General features: G+C 43.0%; 4 protein-coding genes across 4 annotated transcripts; 1 reads left to right on the top strand and 3 right to left on the bottom strand.

Moving 5' to 3' along the window:
- Positions 1-702: 702 nt before the first annotated feature.
- cd164l2 (CD164 sialomucin-like 2) lies at positions 703-2,495 on the bottom strand. Its single transcript, XM_026347889.1, has 6 exons — positions 2,417-2,495; positions 1,948-2,034; positions 1,566-1,658; positions 1,436-1,477; positions 1,054-1,213; positions 703-810 (listed from the first exon to the last, which is right to left on the bottom strand). Exons 1-6 carry the CDS (start codon positions 2,493-2,495, stop codon positions 795-797), a joined length of 477 nt encoding a protein of 158 aa, XP_026203674.1. The 3' UTR covers positions 703-794.
- Positions 2,496-5,324: 2,829 nt separating this feature from the next.
- On the top strand, positions 5,325-8,341 carry gpr186 (G protein-coupled receptor 186). Its single transcript, XM_026347888.1, has 2 exons — positions 5,325-5,503; positions 6,736-8,341. Exon 2 carries the CDS (start codon positions 6,764-6,766, stop codon positions 7,754-7,756), a length of 993 nt encoding a protein of 330 aa, XP_026203673.1. The 5' UTR covers positions 5,325-5,503; positions 6,736-6,763; the 3' UTR covers positions 7,757-8,341.
- Positions 8,342-8,795: 454 nt separating this feature from the next.
- Positions 8,796-15,726, bottom strand: wasf2 (WASP family member 2). Its single transcript, XM_026347886.1, has 9 exons — positions 15,595-15,726; positions 14,033-14,196; positions 13,717-13,851; positions 13,474-13,627; positions 12,647-12,764; positions 12,429-12,550; positions 11,308-11,466; positions 10,567-11,078; positions 8,796-10,193 (listed from the first exon to the last, which is right to left on the bottom strand). The coding sequence occupies exons 2-9, from the start codon at positions 14,163-14,165 to the stop codon at positions 10,036-10,038; spliced, it is 1,491 nt and encodes a 496-aa protein (XP_026203671.1). The 5' UTR covers positions 14,166-14,196; positions 15,595-15,726; the 3' UTR covers positions 8,796-10,035.
- Positions 15,727-16,710: 984 nt separating this feature from the next.
- Positions 16,711-21,456, bottom strand: LOC113153960 (methyltransferase-like protein 24). Its single transcript, XM_026347887.1, has 5 exons — positions 20,587-21,456; positions 19,736-19,834; positions 18,715-18,851; positions 18,266-18,533; positions 16,711-17,634 (listed from the first exon to the last, which is right to left on the bottom strand). The coding sequence occupies exons 1-5, from the start codon at positions 20,911-20,913 to the stop codon at positions 17,329-17,331; spliced, it is 1,137 nt and encodes a 378-aa protein (XP_026203672.1). The 5' UTR covers positions 20,914-21,456; the 3' UTR covers positions 16,711-17,328.
- Between the last annotated feature and the right edge of the window lie 140 nt (positions 21,457-21,596).

Here is a 21,596-nt window from a genome sequence, read left to right as displayed (position 1 = left end):
AGTTGGGAAACTTCTTTTTGTGTGAGCCTATTCAAGTCTGTAGGTCCCAGCTCGGACCATGTTTGGCACATCCAATCCAATCAGCTGTCCCACTTCGCCCTTAAAGGCTCCACCAGCTCTGTGTTCCTGGAATCGAAGCTGACACCCACAGATGTAAGGATTGATAGATGATTCTCATCTGCATGGTCACACCCAGATTACAGATGAATCAGATCACTCACTCAGCTGGAACAGGCAAATACACACTTAGTACATACTGTACCTGCACACACACCTCAGCGCCATGCAAGAAAGCAGACATGACCCACAGTCACACACTGACAGAAACACTGAAATAAAATCAAACATTTCACAATTATCAATTTAGAATAGATTAGAATCTTTATTATAATTCCACAAGTACAACAAAATTGAATGCAATCCTTTTAGTGCAAGCTAACTATAATTATAATTATTATTCACTTTGTCATCTTCTTCAATCTTATATTCTCTTTTCAGGATGATTTTCCAGGGACTACACATGAAAAACACCTTCTTGGCTAATTCTGATGCATTTCCAGCAATGTTTACTGATGTCCAGAGTCCCGTTGAAATAAACTAACAACCGTAATATTAATGGACAGTGGCAGTAATTTAGAAAAAGGTCCTCTTATAAACACACACATCCCGCAGAGATACAAACAGGGACCAAACCAAAAGTGACAGGGACTCGAGAAAAAAAACAAAAAAACCTTGTCGTCATAACACGATGAGTCACTGCTCTGCCGTCTGCTTGTCCTTCACACTTCTTGACTTCATTGTGGCTTCTCTCTGTGTAAAGAGAGAATTTTTGAGAAACGCTCTGATTCTGATTATGAGCAGAATCAAAATACTGTCTACAGGAATGTTGAAGGTGAACCATCATGTGTGTGTCGGGTGCTGTTGTTCACTTCTTCCACCAGAGGCAGCTGTTGTGTTAGCTGCCACTTCACACAGTAAAACAGACACACGCACAGCCGCTGACACCTTCGTGTTAAATGCTCTGTGCTCTAACACCTACATGCACACACTCACATGGGGTCATAGCTGCTCTGCTCCTTGGATTTGAGAAAGCGCATGGCAAAGAAGCCGCCTGCCTGCAGACATAGCACCAGTATGATGCCTCCAATGAAACTGGACATGTCAAACTTGGCCTGGGAGAATTCTGAGGATGAGTTGCTGTTGCTTCCATCACCTGAAGGGAAATTTGTTTACAGTGAAATTACATTAAACCAATACAGGGTGAGATAAAAGGAAAGTGTCCGTTTGTATTCAGAGAAAGCTACAACGGGGAATCTTTACTGCTGGGAATAACTGAGTGAACAGGGCTGGGGAACATTTTACTCAGCTCTTATGGGAATAATAAATGTGTGACGCATTAGAGATAGAAGGTGGTCTGAGAGGATGCTGAAATTACCTGAGTCACCTTCACCTCCTCCCTCAGCAACAGTCTCCACAGCTGGGAAAGGAAACATGCAAAAGAAATGAGGGTTAGTGAGGCTGCAGACGAATATGTGATGTTGATTTTAAAAGTCATTGCTGGCTACCTGTGCACAGTTCAGACAGTTTGGTGAAGCTACAATTGCTGGAGATGTCTGTTGAGTCACCTTCGTCTTTCACACACATGCCAGTGTCATTACCTGAGACAAAGAGAAATAAGCATTTAAATAAGAGTGTGTGTAGACAATGTGTGTGCTCTTGGCATACTAAATAATTCATTTAGTACAAACCAGGGAAGCTTATATTACAGCAGCTGTGATGATTGAATTACTATCAGAGGTCAGGGGTGTGTGTGTGTGTGTGCTCGCATGTCTTTATTTCCTTTATGTCCCCCTCATGGGGACAAAGTTTGTCTTTTAGGACTTTTAGGTGTGATGGTTGGGGTTTGACAAACATGCGTATGTGTGTGTGTGTGTGTGTGTCCGTCACCATTTGGACAAAGCCTCCAGACGCATCCTGTCAGGTTGAGCATGGAGTCTCCAACACACAGGTCACATGACTCAGCTTGAGAACAATCTGCACAAGGGACAAAATTGGCAGTTCTATTGGAAGCGTCACCCAAACCACTAAACCACTCGATAGATGGATCAGTGGATGCACAAATATCTTCCCACAGAAATACTTTAACAGCCTAATAACTGCAAGCCATCCCACCAGTTTGGATAGTTTCACTGCCAAAGAAAAGATGGTAGATTCTCAGTCACATCCCATACTTTAACTCGTTGTTAGTTTGTAAGAAATACTGGACAAGAGACTGGATCTAAATGATCCCAGAATGACTCAAGTCTGACTCTTGAGGAATTAAGGAAAGAAGACATAAGATACATGATGTAGTCAGACTAAAATACTCTGAAACAATCAAGAAGATAATATATTGAAGAAATCGATGCAGCCCTACCTGATTGTGAGTACACAGAGGGGACCACTGCCAGAAGCAGCAGTGTGGAACAGAGGACCTTCAATACCAGCTGCTGCATCCTGACAACCAGAGAACACCTGCGAATGACAGCTGGAAATGCTGGATTGGACTTGAAGTTTTATCTGCCAAAACCAATTTTCAATATCTCTCCTCGAAAAGCTACAGGTGTCCCTACAGAGACGGATCCCAGCAAGGACACGGACAGGAGGACGACAGGAGAAACAGAGAGCTGTGTAACATGAGCAACACCCAAACTTGGTTCCCTGGTAACCAATTGGCCTACCTCAACCCTCCTGAAATACACACCGGTTTGAATAGACTGACACCTGTTTACTTCAGCGGGCAGTGACACATAGCAGTGGCCATGTGTCATTAGAAAGAACATGAGTTTATATTAGTGTGTCTGCACTAAAATAAGCCGTAGTCTTATTATTAATCATCTTCTTTCATCCTGAGAGGATGTCTGTGTTAAGTTTCATGTAAATTCATTTGGCATTTAGTCAAGTACTTTCATTGATTTGCTGGTGTTGAAAGTCAGAAGATCACCAGAGTATATATGATTCATTCCAAGATAATGAGTATCCAGTAGACAAAGAAATAAACTAGAACTTGCAAGAATGAATAGGACTGTTCAGTGAAAGCTCAGGCAACACACTTTGTGAACAGGAGGCTGATTAAGACTTATCAGGGTTCTCGTTTGAATTATACATCTGATACAGTGATTACTAATGATCCAAACCAATTAAGACAGCTCTAATTATAGGCCACTGTAGGTGTGACTGGTTGTACAACTCACATTATTGCTGTTGCGTGAGGTACAGGTGGTCACACTGCCTAGTAGACAGTGTGGACGTCAATGCTCCATCATCATCTCTCACACGTTGGACTGTGATGAAGTGCTACCTAGTCACCAGTCAGTTCTCAAACAAAACGAATTTCCCTGTGACAAACAGCTCTACGGTGCTAAACTATTCATTGACTGGAGCTAAAGAAACAGGCACAATGACGCATGTGTGTCCTGTGCTCAGCAACACTTTAGTCAGTATAATGTAATGTTTACTGTAAGGGTGCATACCTTCTATTCTATAATGTACCAGCACATTCAACGTGTTGATGCATCATTTACTGTAGATATACTGAATTACACCCCCCCCCCCCCCCCCCCCCGTGCACAAATCAATCCATCATCACGACACACGTTGCTGCTTTATGCAGTAAATTCCACCACCACCTCCTCCTCTTCTTCTCACACCGACGAGCCTCACGTAATCCCCATCTTTCTCACATACTGTCTGGGATAGATGTGAACCGCTCCTCAGGGTGGTGGTGGTGGTGGTGGTGGAGGTTGTGTGTCGGCGTGATTTGAAAAAAACACACACATATATACACAAAGGGGTGTTCCGCAGTCGCGTCCAACACGATTTCCTCCTCCACTGATGCTCCCACTTCTGTCAAAAATCGATACACTACGAACAGACAAGTGGATAAAGCTGCAAGCTGCATCCTACGACGGGGAGACGACTCGTTGTATAACAATATTAGCAGAAGCACATTTACATTGACATTATTAAAAGAGCTGTGAGGCGCACCTGCGCATTCCACAGGTAATATCCTTCAGCTTTAAAGACATCCATCGGCAGCATGTGTTTTGCATGTTATGCTTTTGGTGGAGATATTATCGTGTTTCTCGTGACTAAAATGGTGTTTTGCAGACATTTGGAAAAAACTGGATGACACCGGCTTCATGCTGAAGGTGACAAGGGTTTCACATTAGGTTCTCTCGGTGACGTAGGAGGGATTTATCGGCAGGAAGTGTGTCCTAATATGGTTTGAGAACAACGTGACACCACCACCACCACCACCACCACCACCCCTTCTCAGCCTCCCACCCACCCAGTTGCCTGTATTGATATGCGCGAACACGACTGCGGCCGAGCGCAGGCTGCAACACCCACGCTCACTATCAAACCGGGGAAGCCATGAATTCCCTGCTGCTGTTATGTGACTGAGTGCAGGGGCGTGCGTTTATATTAAAAGGATGTTTAAAGCAAAAAAGAAATATGAATCTATTAGATTACAAGGTACTTACTAAATAATGAAGTGAAATCCATGATAAACTGTAACAGAGAGGCGTTTATTAAGGTTTGTGGCACATTTAAATGTTGTGTTAGATTGAATTTATCATTAAGAAAGACTGAATTAATTATTATACATAGGCTATTGTTTCGGCATTATTTCGCCCACCAGATCCAATCCCAACATCCTTATTATCTTAGATTTTAATAATGATTCTTGTCCACTGCCCAGCTTTACTTCACCAAGCTGTTTATCCAGATTTGTTTTTTTTATTGTGTATCTTATTATTGGTAAGTCTTACCACACACACACACACTTTGAACTAAACTGCTCCTTAGCCGTTCATTCAGGTGGGGGGCAGTTTCACACAGATGGCTCTGCAGGATTTCTCCCCATGAGTCATCCTGATGAGTTTCAGCACCACGGACAGCACCAGCCCCGGGCTCAGCTCGACGCGTCTGAGCCTTACCCCGCAGAAAACAATACCACCTCATTCAACTGGTCCCCTGGGTCTGATTGAGAAAATGTGTGTGTTGGGAAGATGGGAAGGGGGGGGGGATGCTATTGGCGGTTATTATTTACAAGAAATGAGAACGGGAGTGAACCGCAGTGGGAGGGGCGACAGAGATGCCGCATTTTTCTGAATGAAATTACTCCGTGTACTGCCCCTCCCTGCGCTCCTCGCATCCTCAACGCCGGCCCCTGATTGGTCGAGCCTCCCAGTCACTGACGTCAGACAGACTCTCTTGTGGACTAGTCCGCGCGCAAGAGCATCCATTCTGCTTCCCATAAGCGCCGTGGATGGATTGAAGAAGAGGAGATGCAAGCGACACCAGGAGAGACTCTGGCACAACTTGGATGAGGACGCGGATCGGCACACATACCCAGGGACTGTCTGTATTATTTAAACGAGCGTCCTATCGCCTCCATCACCTGGCTTGGATTTTATAAGAACACAGCACCTGCAAAGGAATCACGGAAAAGCTCTAGGTAAGACTAATAATGCGATTTATATATGTGCGATTGTTTAAATGTGTGTTTCTGCGCGCATGTTCCCGTGTGCGTGCGTGCGCGAGTGCTTTGGAAACGTCGTTCATGGTGCAGCGAGCCTGTAGTTGTGTTATACAAGAGGGTCCTCCGCAGCAGGAGATGGGATATCCCTCCTCTCTGTGACATGTGAGAGGGAGAAGGAGAAATGGCTCCTGGCACTGTCCAAAATCGCTCTTCCTGCTTGAGCCAACCAAAAATAATGTTTAAATTCGGTTCCAGGTCAATGTGTTCCTGTTAACGATGTGATTAGGCTATTTCCTTCCATGGCATGCAGCATAATTCGACATGTACCAAAGAGAGCACAATCTCTCCTTATAAAGGATTCTTAAGAAATAGCAGATTGTGTCATTCAAAGATCTCCTGTACTGTGTGGTACATGCAGAATCTGTCCAAGTTACACAGTGTGCTGTGTTGTTAAACATAAGGTTTGTCCATTAATAAGAGGGATGACTCACATGTCAGCTGGCAAGATTAATCTGGAAGTGAGTTAACATTCAATCAATCTTAATCTAAACACACCATGAATGATATTTGGCTCTGACACGTGAGCAGGACAGAACCGAGAGTGGACGAGGAAAGCCAATGAGAGCCCAGATAACTCTGAGTTGAATGGTCACAATTTAGATATGGAAACCAAAATGCTTACTGTACAAGATGTATCTGTAATCAGTGAGTTATTTTGAATTTTTTATGGGTTGAAAAATTGTAAACTATCAGAGTTTTACATTTTTTTTCTTATTTGGGTTTTCTAGCTGCATATTTTATCTGGGGATTAATGTCTTTATTTTATTCATTAGGAGGAAGAACTGTATGTGGCCTGTTAGTGAGTTTATATTGTATCTGTCCAAAAACTTTTTGTGCCTTAATATAATGACAGTCTATGAAGGCCAATATGATGTCACAAATAGTACAGGCGAGGAATGAAAATCGCAAACACCAATTAATGCACTCAGTTATGGTCTGTGTTGTCCATCTCTATTAGATTAGAAGAGTGTTGGGATCTTAATGACTCCATCACCCCATTAAGTCCTCTTCTGCTCTGGCTAGTGCCACATCCGGCCTTCCAGTCACTTCACAGGCTGACACCACAGCTTCTTGTCAAGGAAAAGGTTCCTTCATGAGCAAATGGAGCTTCACTAATGTCAAATATTTCCTTCTCTGTTCTGTCTCAGGTTGTGTTTGTGTAATTGCTGACCAGCCATGATCCTGAACGCCTCTGACCTGGGCTGGGATGAGTCCTCAGGTGCAGACTCCATCTTCCCTCAGGACCAGTTGGACAGGTCATCTTCATATGAAGTCCCCCCCCTCACGGTGTGGGGTGTGGTCCTGTGTGTTTCAGGAACTCTCATCACCAGTGAGAATGCAATCGTTGTCACCACCATTTTGGCAACTCCATCTCTACGCGCCCCCGTTTTCCTGCTGCTGGCCAGCCTTGGTCTGGCCGATCTCCTGGCAGGTGTTGCTTTGATCCTGCGCTTCCTCTTCCTGTTCTGCGTGGAGCCCAGTGATTGGTCAGAATTGCTGACATCAGGACTGCTGGTGACCTCACTGACTGCCTCGCTTTGTAGCCTGATGGGCGTTGCCCTGGACCGATACCTGTCTTTGAGCCACGCCCTCACCTACGGCTCAAGCCAATCTCGTCGTAGAGCTGCTGTCCTCCTGCTGCTGGTCTGGTTGGGAGCATGTGTCATCGGGGCAGGACCTGTCATGGGATGGCACTGTCTTGGCGAGCCAAACTCCTGTTCAGTAGCACGACCTCTGACCAGGACATACCTTTCACTGCTTTGTGGTGGCTTCCTGGTGGTTGTCATGGTAACCCTGCAACTGTATGCTGGGATCTGTCGTGTGGCGAGGCGGCATGCCCACGCCATCGCTACCCAGAGGCACTTCCTCCCTGCCAACCAATCATATGCAAGCAAACACAGTAGTGGGAGGGGCTTCTCCCGGTTAATTCTGATCCTCAGCGTGTTTGTGGGCTGCTGGATGCCTTTCTCACTCTGGGGACTGCTGGGAGACGCATCCAGCCCTCCTCTGTACACCTATGCCACCTTGGTGCCAGCAGCGGGCAGCTCTCTGCTAAACCCCATACTCTACAGTCTGAGAAACAAAGACATTCGCAAGGTGCTGCTCCACGCCTGCTGCCCCCACAGATTCACACACAACACACACATACACTACCCCGTGGATGTGTAGTCTGCCGAACACTGCCAGACTCAAACCAACACACAATCTATGCCAAACATACCACTGTCTGTGTGCCAAGTTACACACACACAGCTGCACTGTCATCCAAATACAGAACATGAAGCCTCCTCACACACACACACACACACTCCCACACAAAGAAGCAGCACTTTTCAGAGAGATGGAGTCCTTCTGCAAATCAGAATGTACTGAATTGTTCTGGCTGGCAGCCATCTTGGAACAACCCTGCCACAAAGACTAAACATACTATCTTATGTGTACTTTGTGCCTCATCCGCAGTCAATTGTAGCCCCCACTGGATCCCAAGAATAAAACAATCACAGGGACGTTATAAATGTCTCCCCACTCATCAAAAGTGGATTTGATGACCATCTGCACTTTAATAGAAGAAAAGAAGAATGGGTTTTTAATGTTAGCCTATCACATTGTAATGACATGCTATACAAAGCCTCTACTTGAATATCTAGAAAACACTAAGTTCTAGATTTTTGAGATTCTATTTTGCACATGCTGTTAAGGCACTGACTATATGTTCATGTTGCACAACCTTTTTGAAATGAGTGAATATTTTATACTGATGAATAATAAATACATTTTTTTCTACTGGGTGATGTCAGCATTCTTCACTGCTGCTGAAGCTTTTAGTGTGTTTATCTCTCTCTTTGCTTAATCTTTAACTCAGTTAGGCACAAACTGCTGCTCTCTCTCTCTCTCTCTCTATGCTTGTATCCTAAATTATTTTGTAGCTAGAGGAATCATCAGCGTTATTACAATCTCTCTCTGCACCCGCTGTGTCTTTTAAAATCTTCAAAGTAGCCTTGGTATGAGGATACACTGATTGAGGTTTTTCTCTCATCCTACTCATTCTTACTCACACAGTCAGCACTAGAAAACCATGAAAAGCTTCCAACACTGACAGAATGACTCATAGAAAATGCATGAGGCTTGCTAAAGACTGACATTCTTAGGAACTTGTTATGTAACAAATGTTGAAGCTATACAAACAGAATCACAGTTTCAAAAAAGCTGTTGTTATTGCAATATCTTTATTAAAATATCTATAATCATTTGGGAATTTAAGGCAGGAGAAGCAAACTTTGGCCAAGCATGCTGTGTGATTGTGCTTCAACTCGGGAAAGCTTAAAATAAAAGGCACTTGAAAAATATGTGGTCCACACTAAACATCAGTCAGTTCTACAATTGACTCACCAATGACAACTGTTAATATTTTTGGAAGAAGCTGACCAATTGTAAACAAACTAAACCTGCACTGGCACTGAAAGGCACTTAGACAGACAGTATAATAAGGCAAAAGGCTGCCTGATTCTATACAGAGCACACTGAATGAAGAATCAGAGGCTAATTAATCCCCAGAAATGTAAAAAAGAAAAAAAGAACAGACATACAGTACAAAATTAATCATGACATTTGGGTTAAAAACCTGCATCTGTTCTGTATTGGTTGATTTTATCAAACACCCCAGGCACCTGACATGGGCCAATTCTTTCCCTATCACACTGAATAATTCATGAATTTGTTGGTAAAAAACGTACAATTATGTCTAATCCAAAAGTCAAGTGTACCCATGACAACCATAGAAAAAAAAGTCTGAATATACAGTCATAGAGGAAAAGTGATAAAACTGTGCTTTAAAAAATTTAAAGGGACTGCATTTGTCATCTTTAGCAGATATGATTTGTTATATAATCGATAAATAAACTTTACATCGTTATCATAATGTATGAGGGATAATATCTTGACATCAATATCTTTGTGTCTTTCTACTGAGTAGATACAAATACTGAGTACAAAAGAGGTTGTGTGCATGTGTGTGTGCTCCCTCTCAATTATTGTTTGTTATAACAGACAAAGTAGCCACTTGGCCTGCGGAAAAGAGCACCTGATTCTAGCAGACAGTAAGATAAGGACAGACGTGATGTGTTTACGCACAGACTCGGCAGAGTCGTGCCTCACATCACGCAACACTCCAACATAAAAAACAGGAAACTCAATCAATCCAGTGGAAGCAGTGGCAACTGGGACACAGCCAGGCACATTCACAGTCTCATCTTTGCACTGCTGAACCTCTGATCTGAATCACTTTGGATAAACAGGAATATGGGCCAAGGAATGTGATTAGTAACACTCAAACTCAGGACATCTTCTCTACTTATACTTATGAATGTGGTCTGAATGAAAATATATGGTTTTAGTTTAAGGCCGAGGAAAGATATAGCGTTGGGGGTCATGGTGAAAAGGGATGACTATCATTCAGACCACTCATCATCATCAAACTCAGAAGAGTCATCCTCGCTGTCACTGCACTCCACAGCGATACGACGGGACAGGATGGCGGCCACATCGTTACCAGAGGTATCCCTCTTTTCCTGTTCCCGTTGTGCCTCCACCTTTCGCAGGTTGAAGCCTATGAAGGACGGAGTAACGACAGTGGTAGTGTTACAAAAATAATTCTCTAACATTGTTGCTACAAAGACTTCGACGCCATGTTCTGTCTGCACTATTATGCAAACGTAATAACAATATAAAGATTATTGCAAAAACAAATATTTTTAATAATCTGCTTTTAAAGGAGAAAGAAAAAGCATCTGCTTGTATCTATCTACTGGAAACACAACGCATTTGGTTTTGAAAGAAAATATAAGTTTATCTGTTTACAACTTTTACTATAAAGCAAATTTAATGATGTGAAAAGTTTATTTTACAAAATACAAGTGTATTTCATCATCGCAGTTCTGTAAATATCAATTTCATATCAATGTGGTCCTGTCGCGTCTTACCTTGACGGATGGCCTGCAGAAGGTCACTGCGAGCATCACTGGCTGGTGCTGGCTGAGGTTTAGGAGCAGAACTGGGAGCCACGACCCCGCCACCAGAGGGAGGAGGAGGAGGAGCAGCAGAGCTATTAAATGATGGGGGAGGAGGGCCAGGAGGAGGAGGTGGTGGGGGAGGAGGTGGTGGACCTCCCCCTGCAGGCATAGGTGGTGGAGGAGGAGGAGAAACAGTGGACAAAGCTGGTGGTGGAGGGGGAGCAGGTGGGGAGGGATAGGCGCTGGGAGAGGAGGAGAGAGGAGGAGGAGAAGGTGGGGTGTCAAAGCCAGGGGGAGGTGGGGGAATCCCAAAACCAGACGGTGGGGGAGGAGGAGGAGGTGCAGGGGGAGGGGAGAGAGGTGAGAGGTTAGGGCGGGAGTTCGGCAGGGGGGAAGCGATGGGTGGAGCAGGAGGTGGGTGAGTTGGACTGAGCATGCTGCCACGCTTCTGGTTTGGTGTTCCATATTGTCCGCCATTGTACCTGAAAGTGACGGAGCGGAAGTCAAACGGAGAAATTAAATCGTAGAACAGACACTTTCTTTCCCCTCATCAGCTCCAATCTCAACAGCTTGTGCTCATTAAAGAGTCTGACAGTGAACAGCGGGTGTATAATCCATGTCCCTGATGTTGAAGTCCTACGAAAGGGTTGTCATGCAGAGACGCCAATGTATTGGCAGTGTGCGTGGGCATATATGCATAATGCTACTTACGCCACATCTGGAGGTGGAGGAGGCAGCATGTCATCAGGGCCAGGTGCAGGGAGAGGGGAGCTGGGATCATAAGCGTAGGAGTTGGTACTCAGCTCGAGGTTTTCAGAATTGAAGCCTTCTCCAGATCCAATACTGCCATTCAGACCTTCAGAAGAATTCCTTAAAACAAATTAAAGGGATCACTATGTATAAAATAAAATACGTCGTCTTTATTCTAAGAAGCTAGTCATACAAATGAACCAAAGTAAACAACAACTGGTATATAGAGACTAAATTAGTTCTGAGTTATGTACTGTTTATTTGCAGTGAAACGGTGTAAGATGAAGCACTGTGAAAAAAGCAGCAGCCACAGACATTGACATTGACACCTGTGGTGGCTTGTTCACATAGCTATTAAAAATAACAAGCGCATGAAGTGCAGCAGCTTACAGAACTAAAGAGTGGCTCGTCATTAACAGGTTGCCAGAAATTCAGCTTTTTCTCCATAAGGCCTTTAAGTGTTACACATTCATGCCAGCAAATGAAAAGGTAAATCACTATTGAAACAAATGAAGCGCTACAGCTCAATCAGCCAGAAACAGTGCTGCATGTCTGCTAATCTAAATATTACTATTTACTTAAGCAGAAAATGTCACAAAACTCTGAACTTTTGGGTTTTCATGTACTTTAACATTCTATTAATTTAAATACCATATAGCAGGAAAAACACTAAAGTAGTAAATCCAGTGGATTTTGTAGGTGTGACTCTAATTTGGTCTTTTTCTCTTTTATTTATTTTTTTATATGTTTAAGTCTACTTTGCATGAATTCAGTGAATAAAACAGAATCAACCAAGGATTTGTGTGACTCATTTGTTTACTGCAATTTGTCAAAGAGAGTCAGCTCTACACCCAACCCACTGAGAACATTTTAGACAGGACATACCATCCATATCACTGTGTACTGATTGGCTGATAAGAAAGCAGAGAGTGGAATTTACCATCTGTGTGCACACGTTGTAATCTGTGTTAACTAGATATGTTATTTGTGAAATATACTCAAAAGACTCTTGGCTTTGTGAGACACCACAATTCTGTACCAGTGAACACTAATTAAACATTCAACTTAACTCGCTAACTTACATCATTTCATTCTTTGGTTCCACGAACTCCTCTCCCATCTTGCGGCGTTCCCATTCCTCCTTCCTGGTCTTGATCTTTCGAGGATTGAGTGTCCGTGGGTTCAGATTGTCTTTCTTCTCCTTCTACTCAGAAAGGACACATAGAAAAAGAGTAATGTTAACTTGTTTCAAAAGAAAAAACTCATTTGTCTGTGTATATGAGCATGCTTTTGTTCTCACTCTATGCTTGCGTTTCTCCTTCATGATGTCCTTGGTGTCCTGCAGCATCTTTTCTTTCCACAGGTCAAAGAAGTAGGACGGATCAGTGTAAAACTTCAGGGCCTCCTTTCCATCATCCCTGCAGACAACCATTTATTTAGAATTACAACTATAACTTTTGGGTTTTAGTTACACTTTGTTACATTTATTACATAAGTGTTTGCCCTATGTGTCAATACATTTACAAGCTATAACACTTCCTCTTTTAGATCAACATAGGAGACCTTTATCAGAAAGAAGCTATCTTGGTTTGTCATCTTCATGGCAACAAGTGAGCATGAAAAACATCTACAGTTTTTGGTACAGTTGAGCAGAGTTGGCATTGTCAAATAACCACATTCACACTCACAAGAGTGACAGAGGAAGTCTGTATAATATAAACTAGCTTATCGCTAATGGCACTACTAAAGTTACTGATATACTGACCATTTCTGTTCCTGTTTTTAATTATTCTGACTTCCGACAACATGTCACACTTTGTGCACGATTTCTATTCAGGATCTTGCTCATTTTTCTGCTGAGTTGAGACAACAGTTACTGTTTTCTTCAGAGCTGGTTTGATTCAATTAATGTTGTATTAATATCCCAGTGTCCTTTGCACAAAAGTCTAACTCATAACACTACAGTAACTATTCAAGACTCTTTCTTTAAAAGCATATGCATCAGAGAGATGGATTTAAAAACAGTCATGACAAAACCAGAGCAGACATGTGTGTTTCTGTGTTTGCATTTAATCTTGTTATTGCTTGTACGATCTCCAGTGAATAAACGGGTGAGCTGAGACCTACCGGTACTGGCTGAGTTGGTTGAGTGGTGGAGGTGGATCACAAATCGTGTAGGTGTCTTGAACAGGAATAGGCAGCGACGGCCTGGTGAACAACTGCTGGTCTTGTGTCACACTACTGCGGAAGGCCTTACGGGTAGTGATCGCCTGCAGCGAGACTGAGAGAAACAGATGAAACAGTAAGAATTATATTAGTCAACATTAAATATGTTACATTTAGCTGTGTACACACTGATGAACTACTTACCCTCCTCCTCTTTGGGGTCCAGCTGGGTGACTTTGACTTGCAGACGATCAACTCGTTCTCCCAGTGTATTTACTCTGATAGCAAATTCTCCAGCTTGGACAAACAGCTCCCCAAACACATCCTCTGCAAACTTACCTACAGACACACAATTACATATACTCACATATTCAAGGCAGAGCTTCTGTATCACTGCATTCACTAGTACAGGCGTAACAGTAAGTTTAGATTACCCTATTTGTCTTTCTCACTTGCACATGACATACACATTTGGCGCGTTTTATGAACCATTCACACCATATTTTAAAAACAGACTCACTGAGGCTGCCGAGTTGGCGGATGATGTTTGCCAGGCTGATATTGGTGACACATTCCAGCTCACTACGGATGGTGGTAGGAATGGTCTGGCGACACACATGCCGTGGCTCTATGTTCCTTGTTACCAAAGGCATGATGGAGTATGGTGGGTAGTGGGGCCCAACCCTGATGGGGAAAAGAAGGAAGGTCATTTCAGACAAAAATATAGCAACATTAAGAGACGACTCCACAGCACTGAGAAACTGACATGAAGATATATTACCATGTATTACATGCATTGGTGATACTAGTAAGTTTAGACCTGGAGGACTCATCGGGCTCAAATGGTGAAAAAGAAAGAAAACAGGTTCAGGGAGCATAATGCAATAATTTTCACTCATGGATCATCCACCACTGAGTCCAGACATTACCCCATTAAGAATCTTTGGGATGTGTATATTTTTTAGTGTTGGGCTGTTGTCCAGTTCAAACAGAACCTTTACAAATACCCATTTGAGCTCGGAAACATTGTCATATGCATATCTTTACTGATTTGTGCTCATTTATAGGCTAAACATTAATCAACAATAAACTGATCACGCCATAAAAATAGTCGTTACATGTCGTTAAATAAGTGTCATGCTCATGTGATGTGCATATATAAATAAACACAGGGCCAGACAAAGCTAAAGCAGAAGCAAAACTTAAGCTTTGCTCCACTCAGCAAATACCCAAAAATCCACCCAGTTCCTGCAGAGATGACCGGAAAATGACATAATGAACAAAGGGAGCAAGTTGGTGGAGTAATAATCCGGTGATATTTTCCTTACAGTAGTCTAAATATATCTTAGCATGTATTAAGCAAATCACTGCCAGTGTTTAATGCAGTGACTTAACAGCACCCTAAGGATCCTGTTCACAAAATGACAACTCCCATTGAGAGATTTGCAGTGACTGCAGACTGAGACAGTGCAGGCAGGCAGACTGTAGCTGGTTGTAAGTATACCCTGTAGTATTTCCTATTCCCTATTTCGGTTGCCTAATTACAAGTTTTTCTTGTTAACGTCGGGGCTTCAAACTATGCTGAAGTCATGATACAAGTGTTCCTCGGTGGATTCAAAACACTTGTTTCTTTTTGACAGCCACATTGTTATTTCCAAACTGAGCACACTGCAACTCTAGTAAAGATTTTCCCTTCATGAAAAGTCAACTTGTTGAACTGTTTCCAGTTGAAATACACATCTGCATTTTCGGCAGTGTTAAAATGAACCGATCTGTTTAACTGGCAAAATGAGGTTAGATTTTATTAATAGACGTCTAATATCTTGGCTACTTTCCTAGCTGTCTCCAGAATTGTAACTATAAGACGAACTTAAAGTCAGAAAGGTTAAACTTCTGCATTCACAACGTTAACGTTAGCTAAACTAAGCTAAACTGTAAGTTGGGATCTCGGCCTTGTCAGAGCAGGAAGTAACTTGTATGCGCCGCTTATCTCGGTGTTTTAGCCAAACAAACGCCTTTTCACAGGCTTCGCTGTAACAAATGCAACACTAACTAAAAATAGTCTAAACTTACTTTACTTACCGTCAAAATTGGCAACTACAGGCTCCCTCTATACTGTTTAATTGTTGTTCTCTGTCACGATTTCCACAAGAAATGTTAAGCGGTACAGTATGCGGACGAGCTAAACAGAACACCCAAGTCCCGGGATTGTGAACTTCTGATTGGTCGAGCCGCCGAGTTCCTCAATGCTGATTGGCTAATGTGCCTGTCGGGCGTTTCTGCTCAGCAGACGCGGCCACGTAAAAAGCGCAACTCCACCCTGACTAGTGGCAAACATCTGTACGTCATTTGCGCAACGGAGGGTGGAGGCCATGGGCGTATTAAGGAGAAAGAGGCAGAAGCGCATTCCTACGTACGCTCCAGCGAGTTGGAACGCGTCCGAGGAATGACTGGCATTGGCCTTGATGTCGAGAAAAGCACTTAGGAAGATACATAACTGAGCCGAGAGCCTCGCCGGGTGAGTGTTAAGTGCATCCTTTACCTCAACTTAGAGAACCACACACACATATAGGAATCAGACCTTTATCCAGTAAAGCTTAAATTATTGATGCCTAATTACAAGGCCTACAACCCATGACCAGGTGGTAAATAACAGTATTGAGATGATCCCTTTTTTTAAATGCTGCAATATGATGGCAATTATAGGTTTGTTTGCGGTGCATACGTGTAGGAGTGTTGGTGTTGGAATAACAGTGCAGCCACTGGCTTTATTTGGCTTTATGGATAAAGTGCACAGCCAGTGGCAGTGTTTGCCTTTTAACATAGTATATAAGGCAAAAGCTCTCACAGTTAAAATCTATATGCATACGTGTTATAAGATCAGCTTAGTTATCACATAAATCTTCATTATATTCACATACTTCCCTCTGCAAATGTGTATTAGTCTTTGCAATGTGGTCCATCTTTTTTCTCTGCTACTAAAACTAAATAAACTTCTACATGGAGTCATTAGTTGTTAAGTGGATATTTCCATATGCATTATATCTATGGATAATTTGGATGATTGTGTAATACGTTTATTTATCATTCATTCATTTAGATGACATATATCACATGTCACAAACTGAGAAATATAACTTACCTGCTAATGGAATCTGTTGTTACCAGGGTTTCAAACTAAGTATAATAAAGGTTTTATTTGGTACTTTATTGTGGTATAAATGCACATTTGTGACACAGTTTCATTGTTTTCTCTTCTCTTTGTTATCCAGCATACAATACAGTGCCAAATGCATCAGTGTAATGAACCAATTGCTGTATATTTCACAGTAGGCACTTTCAGTCTCAGCATAATTTAAGCTGCTTTTCAAAGTAAACAATTATTATTGCACATAAAATCATTCTAAGGCCCACAGTCATATACACCATTAGATCGATTTATCTGTTTCACATTATTTGTTGAATCCACATTTAAAGTACAACTGGAGAAAGAAGAATACTGAAGCTATTAAATGGAATCTTTAGATCTAATTATTTTACTGAACACCAATCTGCAAGCACTTTGTTCCACATTTGCTCAAACTAGTAAGCATTAGGTTGGCACAACTGTATTTCCCTGTGAGGGTGGAGTCATAGAAAGGCAGATGCGTTCATCCACTAGAGGGAGACATCATGTTAAGAATCGCATGTACCTGAAATGAAAGTTCACTGTGAGGATACTTCTTCAGCTATTTCAAGTGCCCTCTTGGTTTATTCCAGGGCAACCACGATGTATAGTCATCTCTGTGTGTACACGCCCCCATTCATGCATGAGTGTCAATGTCTTGTGTTGACCCAGCTGAGTGTGTAGGAGCCGTGAGCATTTCCCACTGTCTGTTTTAGGACAGTGTGACCCTCTCCTGCAGAGGTGTGCACCAGCTTCAGTCCAAAAGCTTGGAGGCCTCGTAAGACACTGAACCAATAGTTGAGCACTTCCTCGTCGGTTCCGCCCACCTCAAAACCTGGCCATTGCAGGTGAACTGTGGCAACCAAATGATGGACACTCTGTAGAGTTCCTGACTCAATCCAGTTCTGGAAAACTCTCCACTCAGCACTGAGCAGGTCAGCATACAGGAAGTGAACCTATAGAGAATAAAATAAAAAGTGTAAGTACATTTTACAATATCACTCCTACAATTTCCAAATCAGAAAACTGTACTATTTTGCTCTTACAAAATCATGGCTAATAGAGAGAACCATCCTAAAACTATAAGGCACCTGCTATAAGTGCGTAGACATTTCGTCCATAGTCAGTACAATTCATGTTAGCGTGTGTAATATGATTAACACGATTGTTTTCGTGTTGTGCAGGCTTACTGCTTCCCATAGCATGCATGTTGCTTTGTAATCAGGGCCCTATTAAGTATAGTAAAATATGTGAAGATCAAATTGAAATAATTATTAAATATTTATAAATTGTCTTACAGCAATTCTTCAGACAACCACCACAGACTCAGACTGTAAGTATGTAGTTCCCTCTTGTGGCTGCAGGATGTAACTGGGCCAGCATGTGGTTCACTCACCTAAATTGTTGCCATGGCAGCCAGAGATGGCGCAGAGCCCTGTTGCCATGGGAACCTACAAGTAAGAGTGCTTTCTGGGTATGTTGGGGTAAAAAGACTCTAAGGTATGTTTGTTTGGCACTGTTTCTCTACATTTCTCTGTGTGTGTGTGTGTGTGTGTGTGTGTGTGTGTGTGTTTGTGTCTGTCTTACTGTGTGATGTCCCAGAGCCGCCATGATGTCTGCCAGTGTTTGAGAAACACTTCCCAGGTTGCCTCTTGTCTTGTTCTTGCGCTTCTTTGGAGCTCGCCACTCCAACCACATCTTGTGCTGGCTGACCACACCTCTGTCACCATGGTTACTAGTCAAACTGTTGCCACGGTGACCACCAGATGCATTGGAGTTGCTGGGATCAAAACTGTGCACTTCACATCCTAGCCCTGACACAGTCTTTAGAAAGTCTGCATCTCCTCCATCCATACTAGCGAGACAAAGGAAAAACCCAAAACGATAGACTGAGAGGCAGGGGAGTACAGAGGTGGTTTGAAGATTATTGCATGCATGATTAAATATGCATTGCATTGTTTATTCCAACTCTGGCAGTGATATGAATGCATAAGCGTTGCTGCACATGCACGTACTGTAGAGACATATAGCTATACCTGAACGAGTATGCAACACAGGGCCTGTCAGCAGCTGGGAGGAGCCAGTCCTCAGCACACAGCAGCCAGTGGGGTGAAGCTGTAGGGGGCTGCGATGCCTGAGCTTGACCTGGAGATAAAACCCTGGAGCAGTTCAGCTGGAGAGAAGAGAATCATACGAGATAGTTTAACTAGAATTCTGAGAACTGTTTAACACTTAAAAAGAGGAAGTTAAAGAAGTTTGTGTGAAACGCGTGAGAACAATTCGCACCGTGATATTTCCAAATACAATTGTGTGGTTGAAAAAAAAAAAAACAGATTCTTAAATGTGTCTTTTAGTTGATGGGAACTATTCAATGCAGAAATTTGAGAGTGATCTTAATTTGTGGCAGGTGTTGAATAATTAAAGAACATTAGACAGAATCAACACAATGTACTAAGGTTTGTCAGTTGATGTATAACTTTTCCTCCCAGTTCCACAGCACTTGGTGTTACATAAGTCTTAACTGTTTTTTGGGAGTTTCCAGTCTGGAACTGTAAGTCCTTACTGGCTCCGGATTTGGCAGAATTCTGCTGCCAGCATATTGACAGCGCCTGACTGATCATATTACTGCTATGTTAACCCCCACACTGGGTGTCTGTGCTCGTAGAAGTCAAGAAGTGAAGAAGTAGTAGTTGAAAAAGTGAAGGTTTTATTGATTGCTGTTAAGTCTTGGCAAGATTTAACTCTTGGATACAGTATACAGGTCCCTTATGAGTTAGCATAGTCTGATACCTTTGAGGATGATCCTATATAATGGACCAGTGACTTCAAGTATGAGGGCCATGAGCGTTACCAAATTGTGTTAGAGTTCATGATATTAAGGACCTTTAAAGGGAATTTAGACATTTTACACATTAATGCATTTTAAAACATTGACATTTGATGGGAATATGCTATTATGTCTTTTTTCGTTTCAGGTTTAGTGAACTTTTGAACAAGGTAAGGTGAATTTATTTAACAGCAGTTCTGTGTTTTCATTCGACGTCGTGTGTGACCTACCTGCAGCCTCGTGATGTATGTGGTGAAACGATTGAGTTCTGCTGTGAAGGACGGCTTTTCTGCCGCCCAGGGCTGAATCTCCAGTGCTCTGGGTCCAACCTGGAAACATTCACATATACGTATCTATACAGTGGTACTACAGCGTGTTCGTGTGTCTGCACTACCCAGCTCTAATATGTGTGCTGAGGAGGCAGGTCACAGGCTCTGACCTCATTCTTGCTGGTAACATATTTGCCCGAGGCACTGTAACATACAAACAACCCCAACGCACCCACCCAAGTCAGACTGGACCCTGTGATCACCATGGCAACCTTGCTGGAGTGGGGGGGTGGTGATTCACTAGAGTGAGTCAGAGAGTTTAGCCTTGGGCAGAAAAAGAGACAGTGAGAGAAAAAAACAAAAAAAAAAAAAAAAGAATGAAAGAGAGAGGGTGTGAGAAGGAGTCGGAGATAAAGAGGGGACAGATGCACCCACACACACAGACACAGGCAGCAGGCTGAAACACTCTGCAGCACCTCTCGCCCTCTCGTCTGGGGTCAGTGTTGTGCTCACTCGCTGCGCTCACCTGTTCCATCGTGTGTGTGTGTGTGTGTGTGTGTGTGTGTGTAACACTTCATCGGGCTATGCACAAACTGATCCAGCATAATGGATAAACTGGATGAGAAAACATCAGGAGGGCATCCTTTAAGGAAGTCTTTATATCTATAGATGCATAGAACACTGACTGATCACATTCAATGCATTTTGAACTGTGTTAAAAAGTACTAATACTATCAGGTGTGGGTGTGATTACTCAAATATTTTGCACTATTATTTAATTGAAACTATCTCTCTCGTGCTCTTCTACTTACTTGGCGTGAGTGCATCTCGTTCTCATCCTGATAAGCTCGTGCCCCCTCCCCATCCTCTCCATCCTCCGTCTCTACCTCCTCTCCTTCCTCCAGACCCGGTCTCTGGGACGGGGATCCCCGGTGGCGTGAGTTCCTCGCCGGTTCGATGCTGATAACGGAAAAGGCAACAGCGCCCTCCTGCTGCGCCCCCACCCCTGCAGCTCGAGGTAGCCGTGGCCCGACGACGAGCAGCTGCAGCGCCAGGAGTAACGGGGGGATTAAAAGGAGGAGCGCTCCCGAGCGCAGGGGGAGACCACCGAGGGCGCACCGCCGAGCACTGGTCCGCATGCCTCCGCCGTGGTGGCACCGGGGATCATCTCCGCCCTGGGATTCAACTTGTTCCTGGAGGGTAGTGAGGAAAGTCCCAGCTGAGAACTCTCCTCCTCCACTTTCCTCCTCCTCCTTTTTCTTTACCCCCAGGGGAAAGTTGTGATGACGAGGCGCATTCCTCGGTCAATAGTGGCCTAGCTGACACAGTGACTGCTGTTTTATTTGGCCAAGAGCGAACTCATACAGTTCACAATCACCCCATTTAAACCATGTACCAAAAATATCTGTTAACAAGGGGAGGGGGGGGAGGTCCCTCCAGGTGATTCACTATAAAACCTACATACATTTAAACTAGTGTTGTAAATAATTTGTTTAATGTGGCCTCATAGATTCAGACCTATTCTAATTCCAGTGCACGGTGTCTGTTTTACTCCTGATATTGATATTATTTATTCATTAAAGTTGTCTCTGTTAATGTACATGTTTCGTATGTTTGAACATGTCTTTGTCTGGCTCTTCACCTCTGGCTCCAAATGCCAAATGAATGTAGACAAATAAATGGATTCAGTCCCCATCTGTGGTCAGTAGATGGGTACTTTTACTCAAGTTACTAGGCTCGTTTAGGCCTTGTATACGTTTTGAGATAAGCTACCTCACTTAAAAAGCACAGAACCTTTGATAAGTTTATAAAACATCATACA

This window comes from Anabas testudineus, chromosome 11 (assembly GCF_900324465.2).
Source record: "Anabas testudineus chromosome 11, fAnaTes1.2, whole genome shotgun sequence".
NCBI lineage: Eukaryota > Metazoa > Chordata > Actinopteri > Anabantiformes > Anabantidae > Anabas > Anabas testudineus.
Note: the sequence above shows the minus strand (reverse complement) of the source record. Positions and strands in the feature narration are given on the sequence as shown.

Excerpts from the sequence above, each read along its gene's own strand:
- cd164l2 (XM_026347889.1), bottom strand. The coding sequence starts at position 2,495 with ATGCAGCAGCTGGTATTGAAGGTCCTCTGTTCCACACTGCTGCTTCTG. Across the intron at positions 2,035-2,416 it reads CTCTGTGTACTCACAATCAG|ATTGTTCTCAAGCTGAGTCA; the intron begins GTAGGGCTGCAT and ends TCCCTTGTGCAG. Across the intron at positions 1,659-1,947 it reads CTGGAGGCTTTGTCCAAATG|GTAATGACACTGGCATGTGT; the intron begins GTGACGGACACA and ends TCTTTGTCTCAG.
- gpr186 (XM_026347888.1), top strand. The coding sequence starts at position 6,764 with ATGATCCTGAACGCCTCTGACCTGGGCTGGGATGAGTCCTCAGGTGCA.
- wasf2 (XM_026347886.1), bottom strand. The coding sequence starts at position 14,165 with ATGCCTTTGGTAACAAGGAACATAGAGCCACGGCATGTGTGTCGCCAG. Across the intron at positions 12,551-12,646 it reads AGGAGAAACGCAAGCATAGA|AAGGAGAAGAAAGACAATCT; the intron begins GTGAGAACAAAA and ends CTTTCTGAGTAG. Across the intron at positions 10,194-10,566 it reads TCTGCAGGCCATCCGTCAAG|GCTTCAACCTGCGAAAGGTG; the intron begins GTAAGACGCGAC and ends CGTCCTTCATAG.
- LOC113153960 (XM_026347887.1), bottom strand. The coding sequence starts at position 20,913 with ATGCGGACCAGTGCTCGGCGGTGCGCCCTCGGTGGTCTCCCCCTGCGC. Across the intron at positions 19,835-20,586 it reads ACGAGATGCACTCACGCCAA|GTTGGACCCAGAGCACTGGA; the intron begins GTAAGTAGAAGA and ends GAATGTTTCCAG. Across the intron at positions 17,635-18,265 it reads CGGCTCTGGGACATCACACA|GTTCACTTCCTGTATGCTGA; the intron begins GTAAGACAGACA and ends TATTCTCTATAG.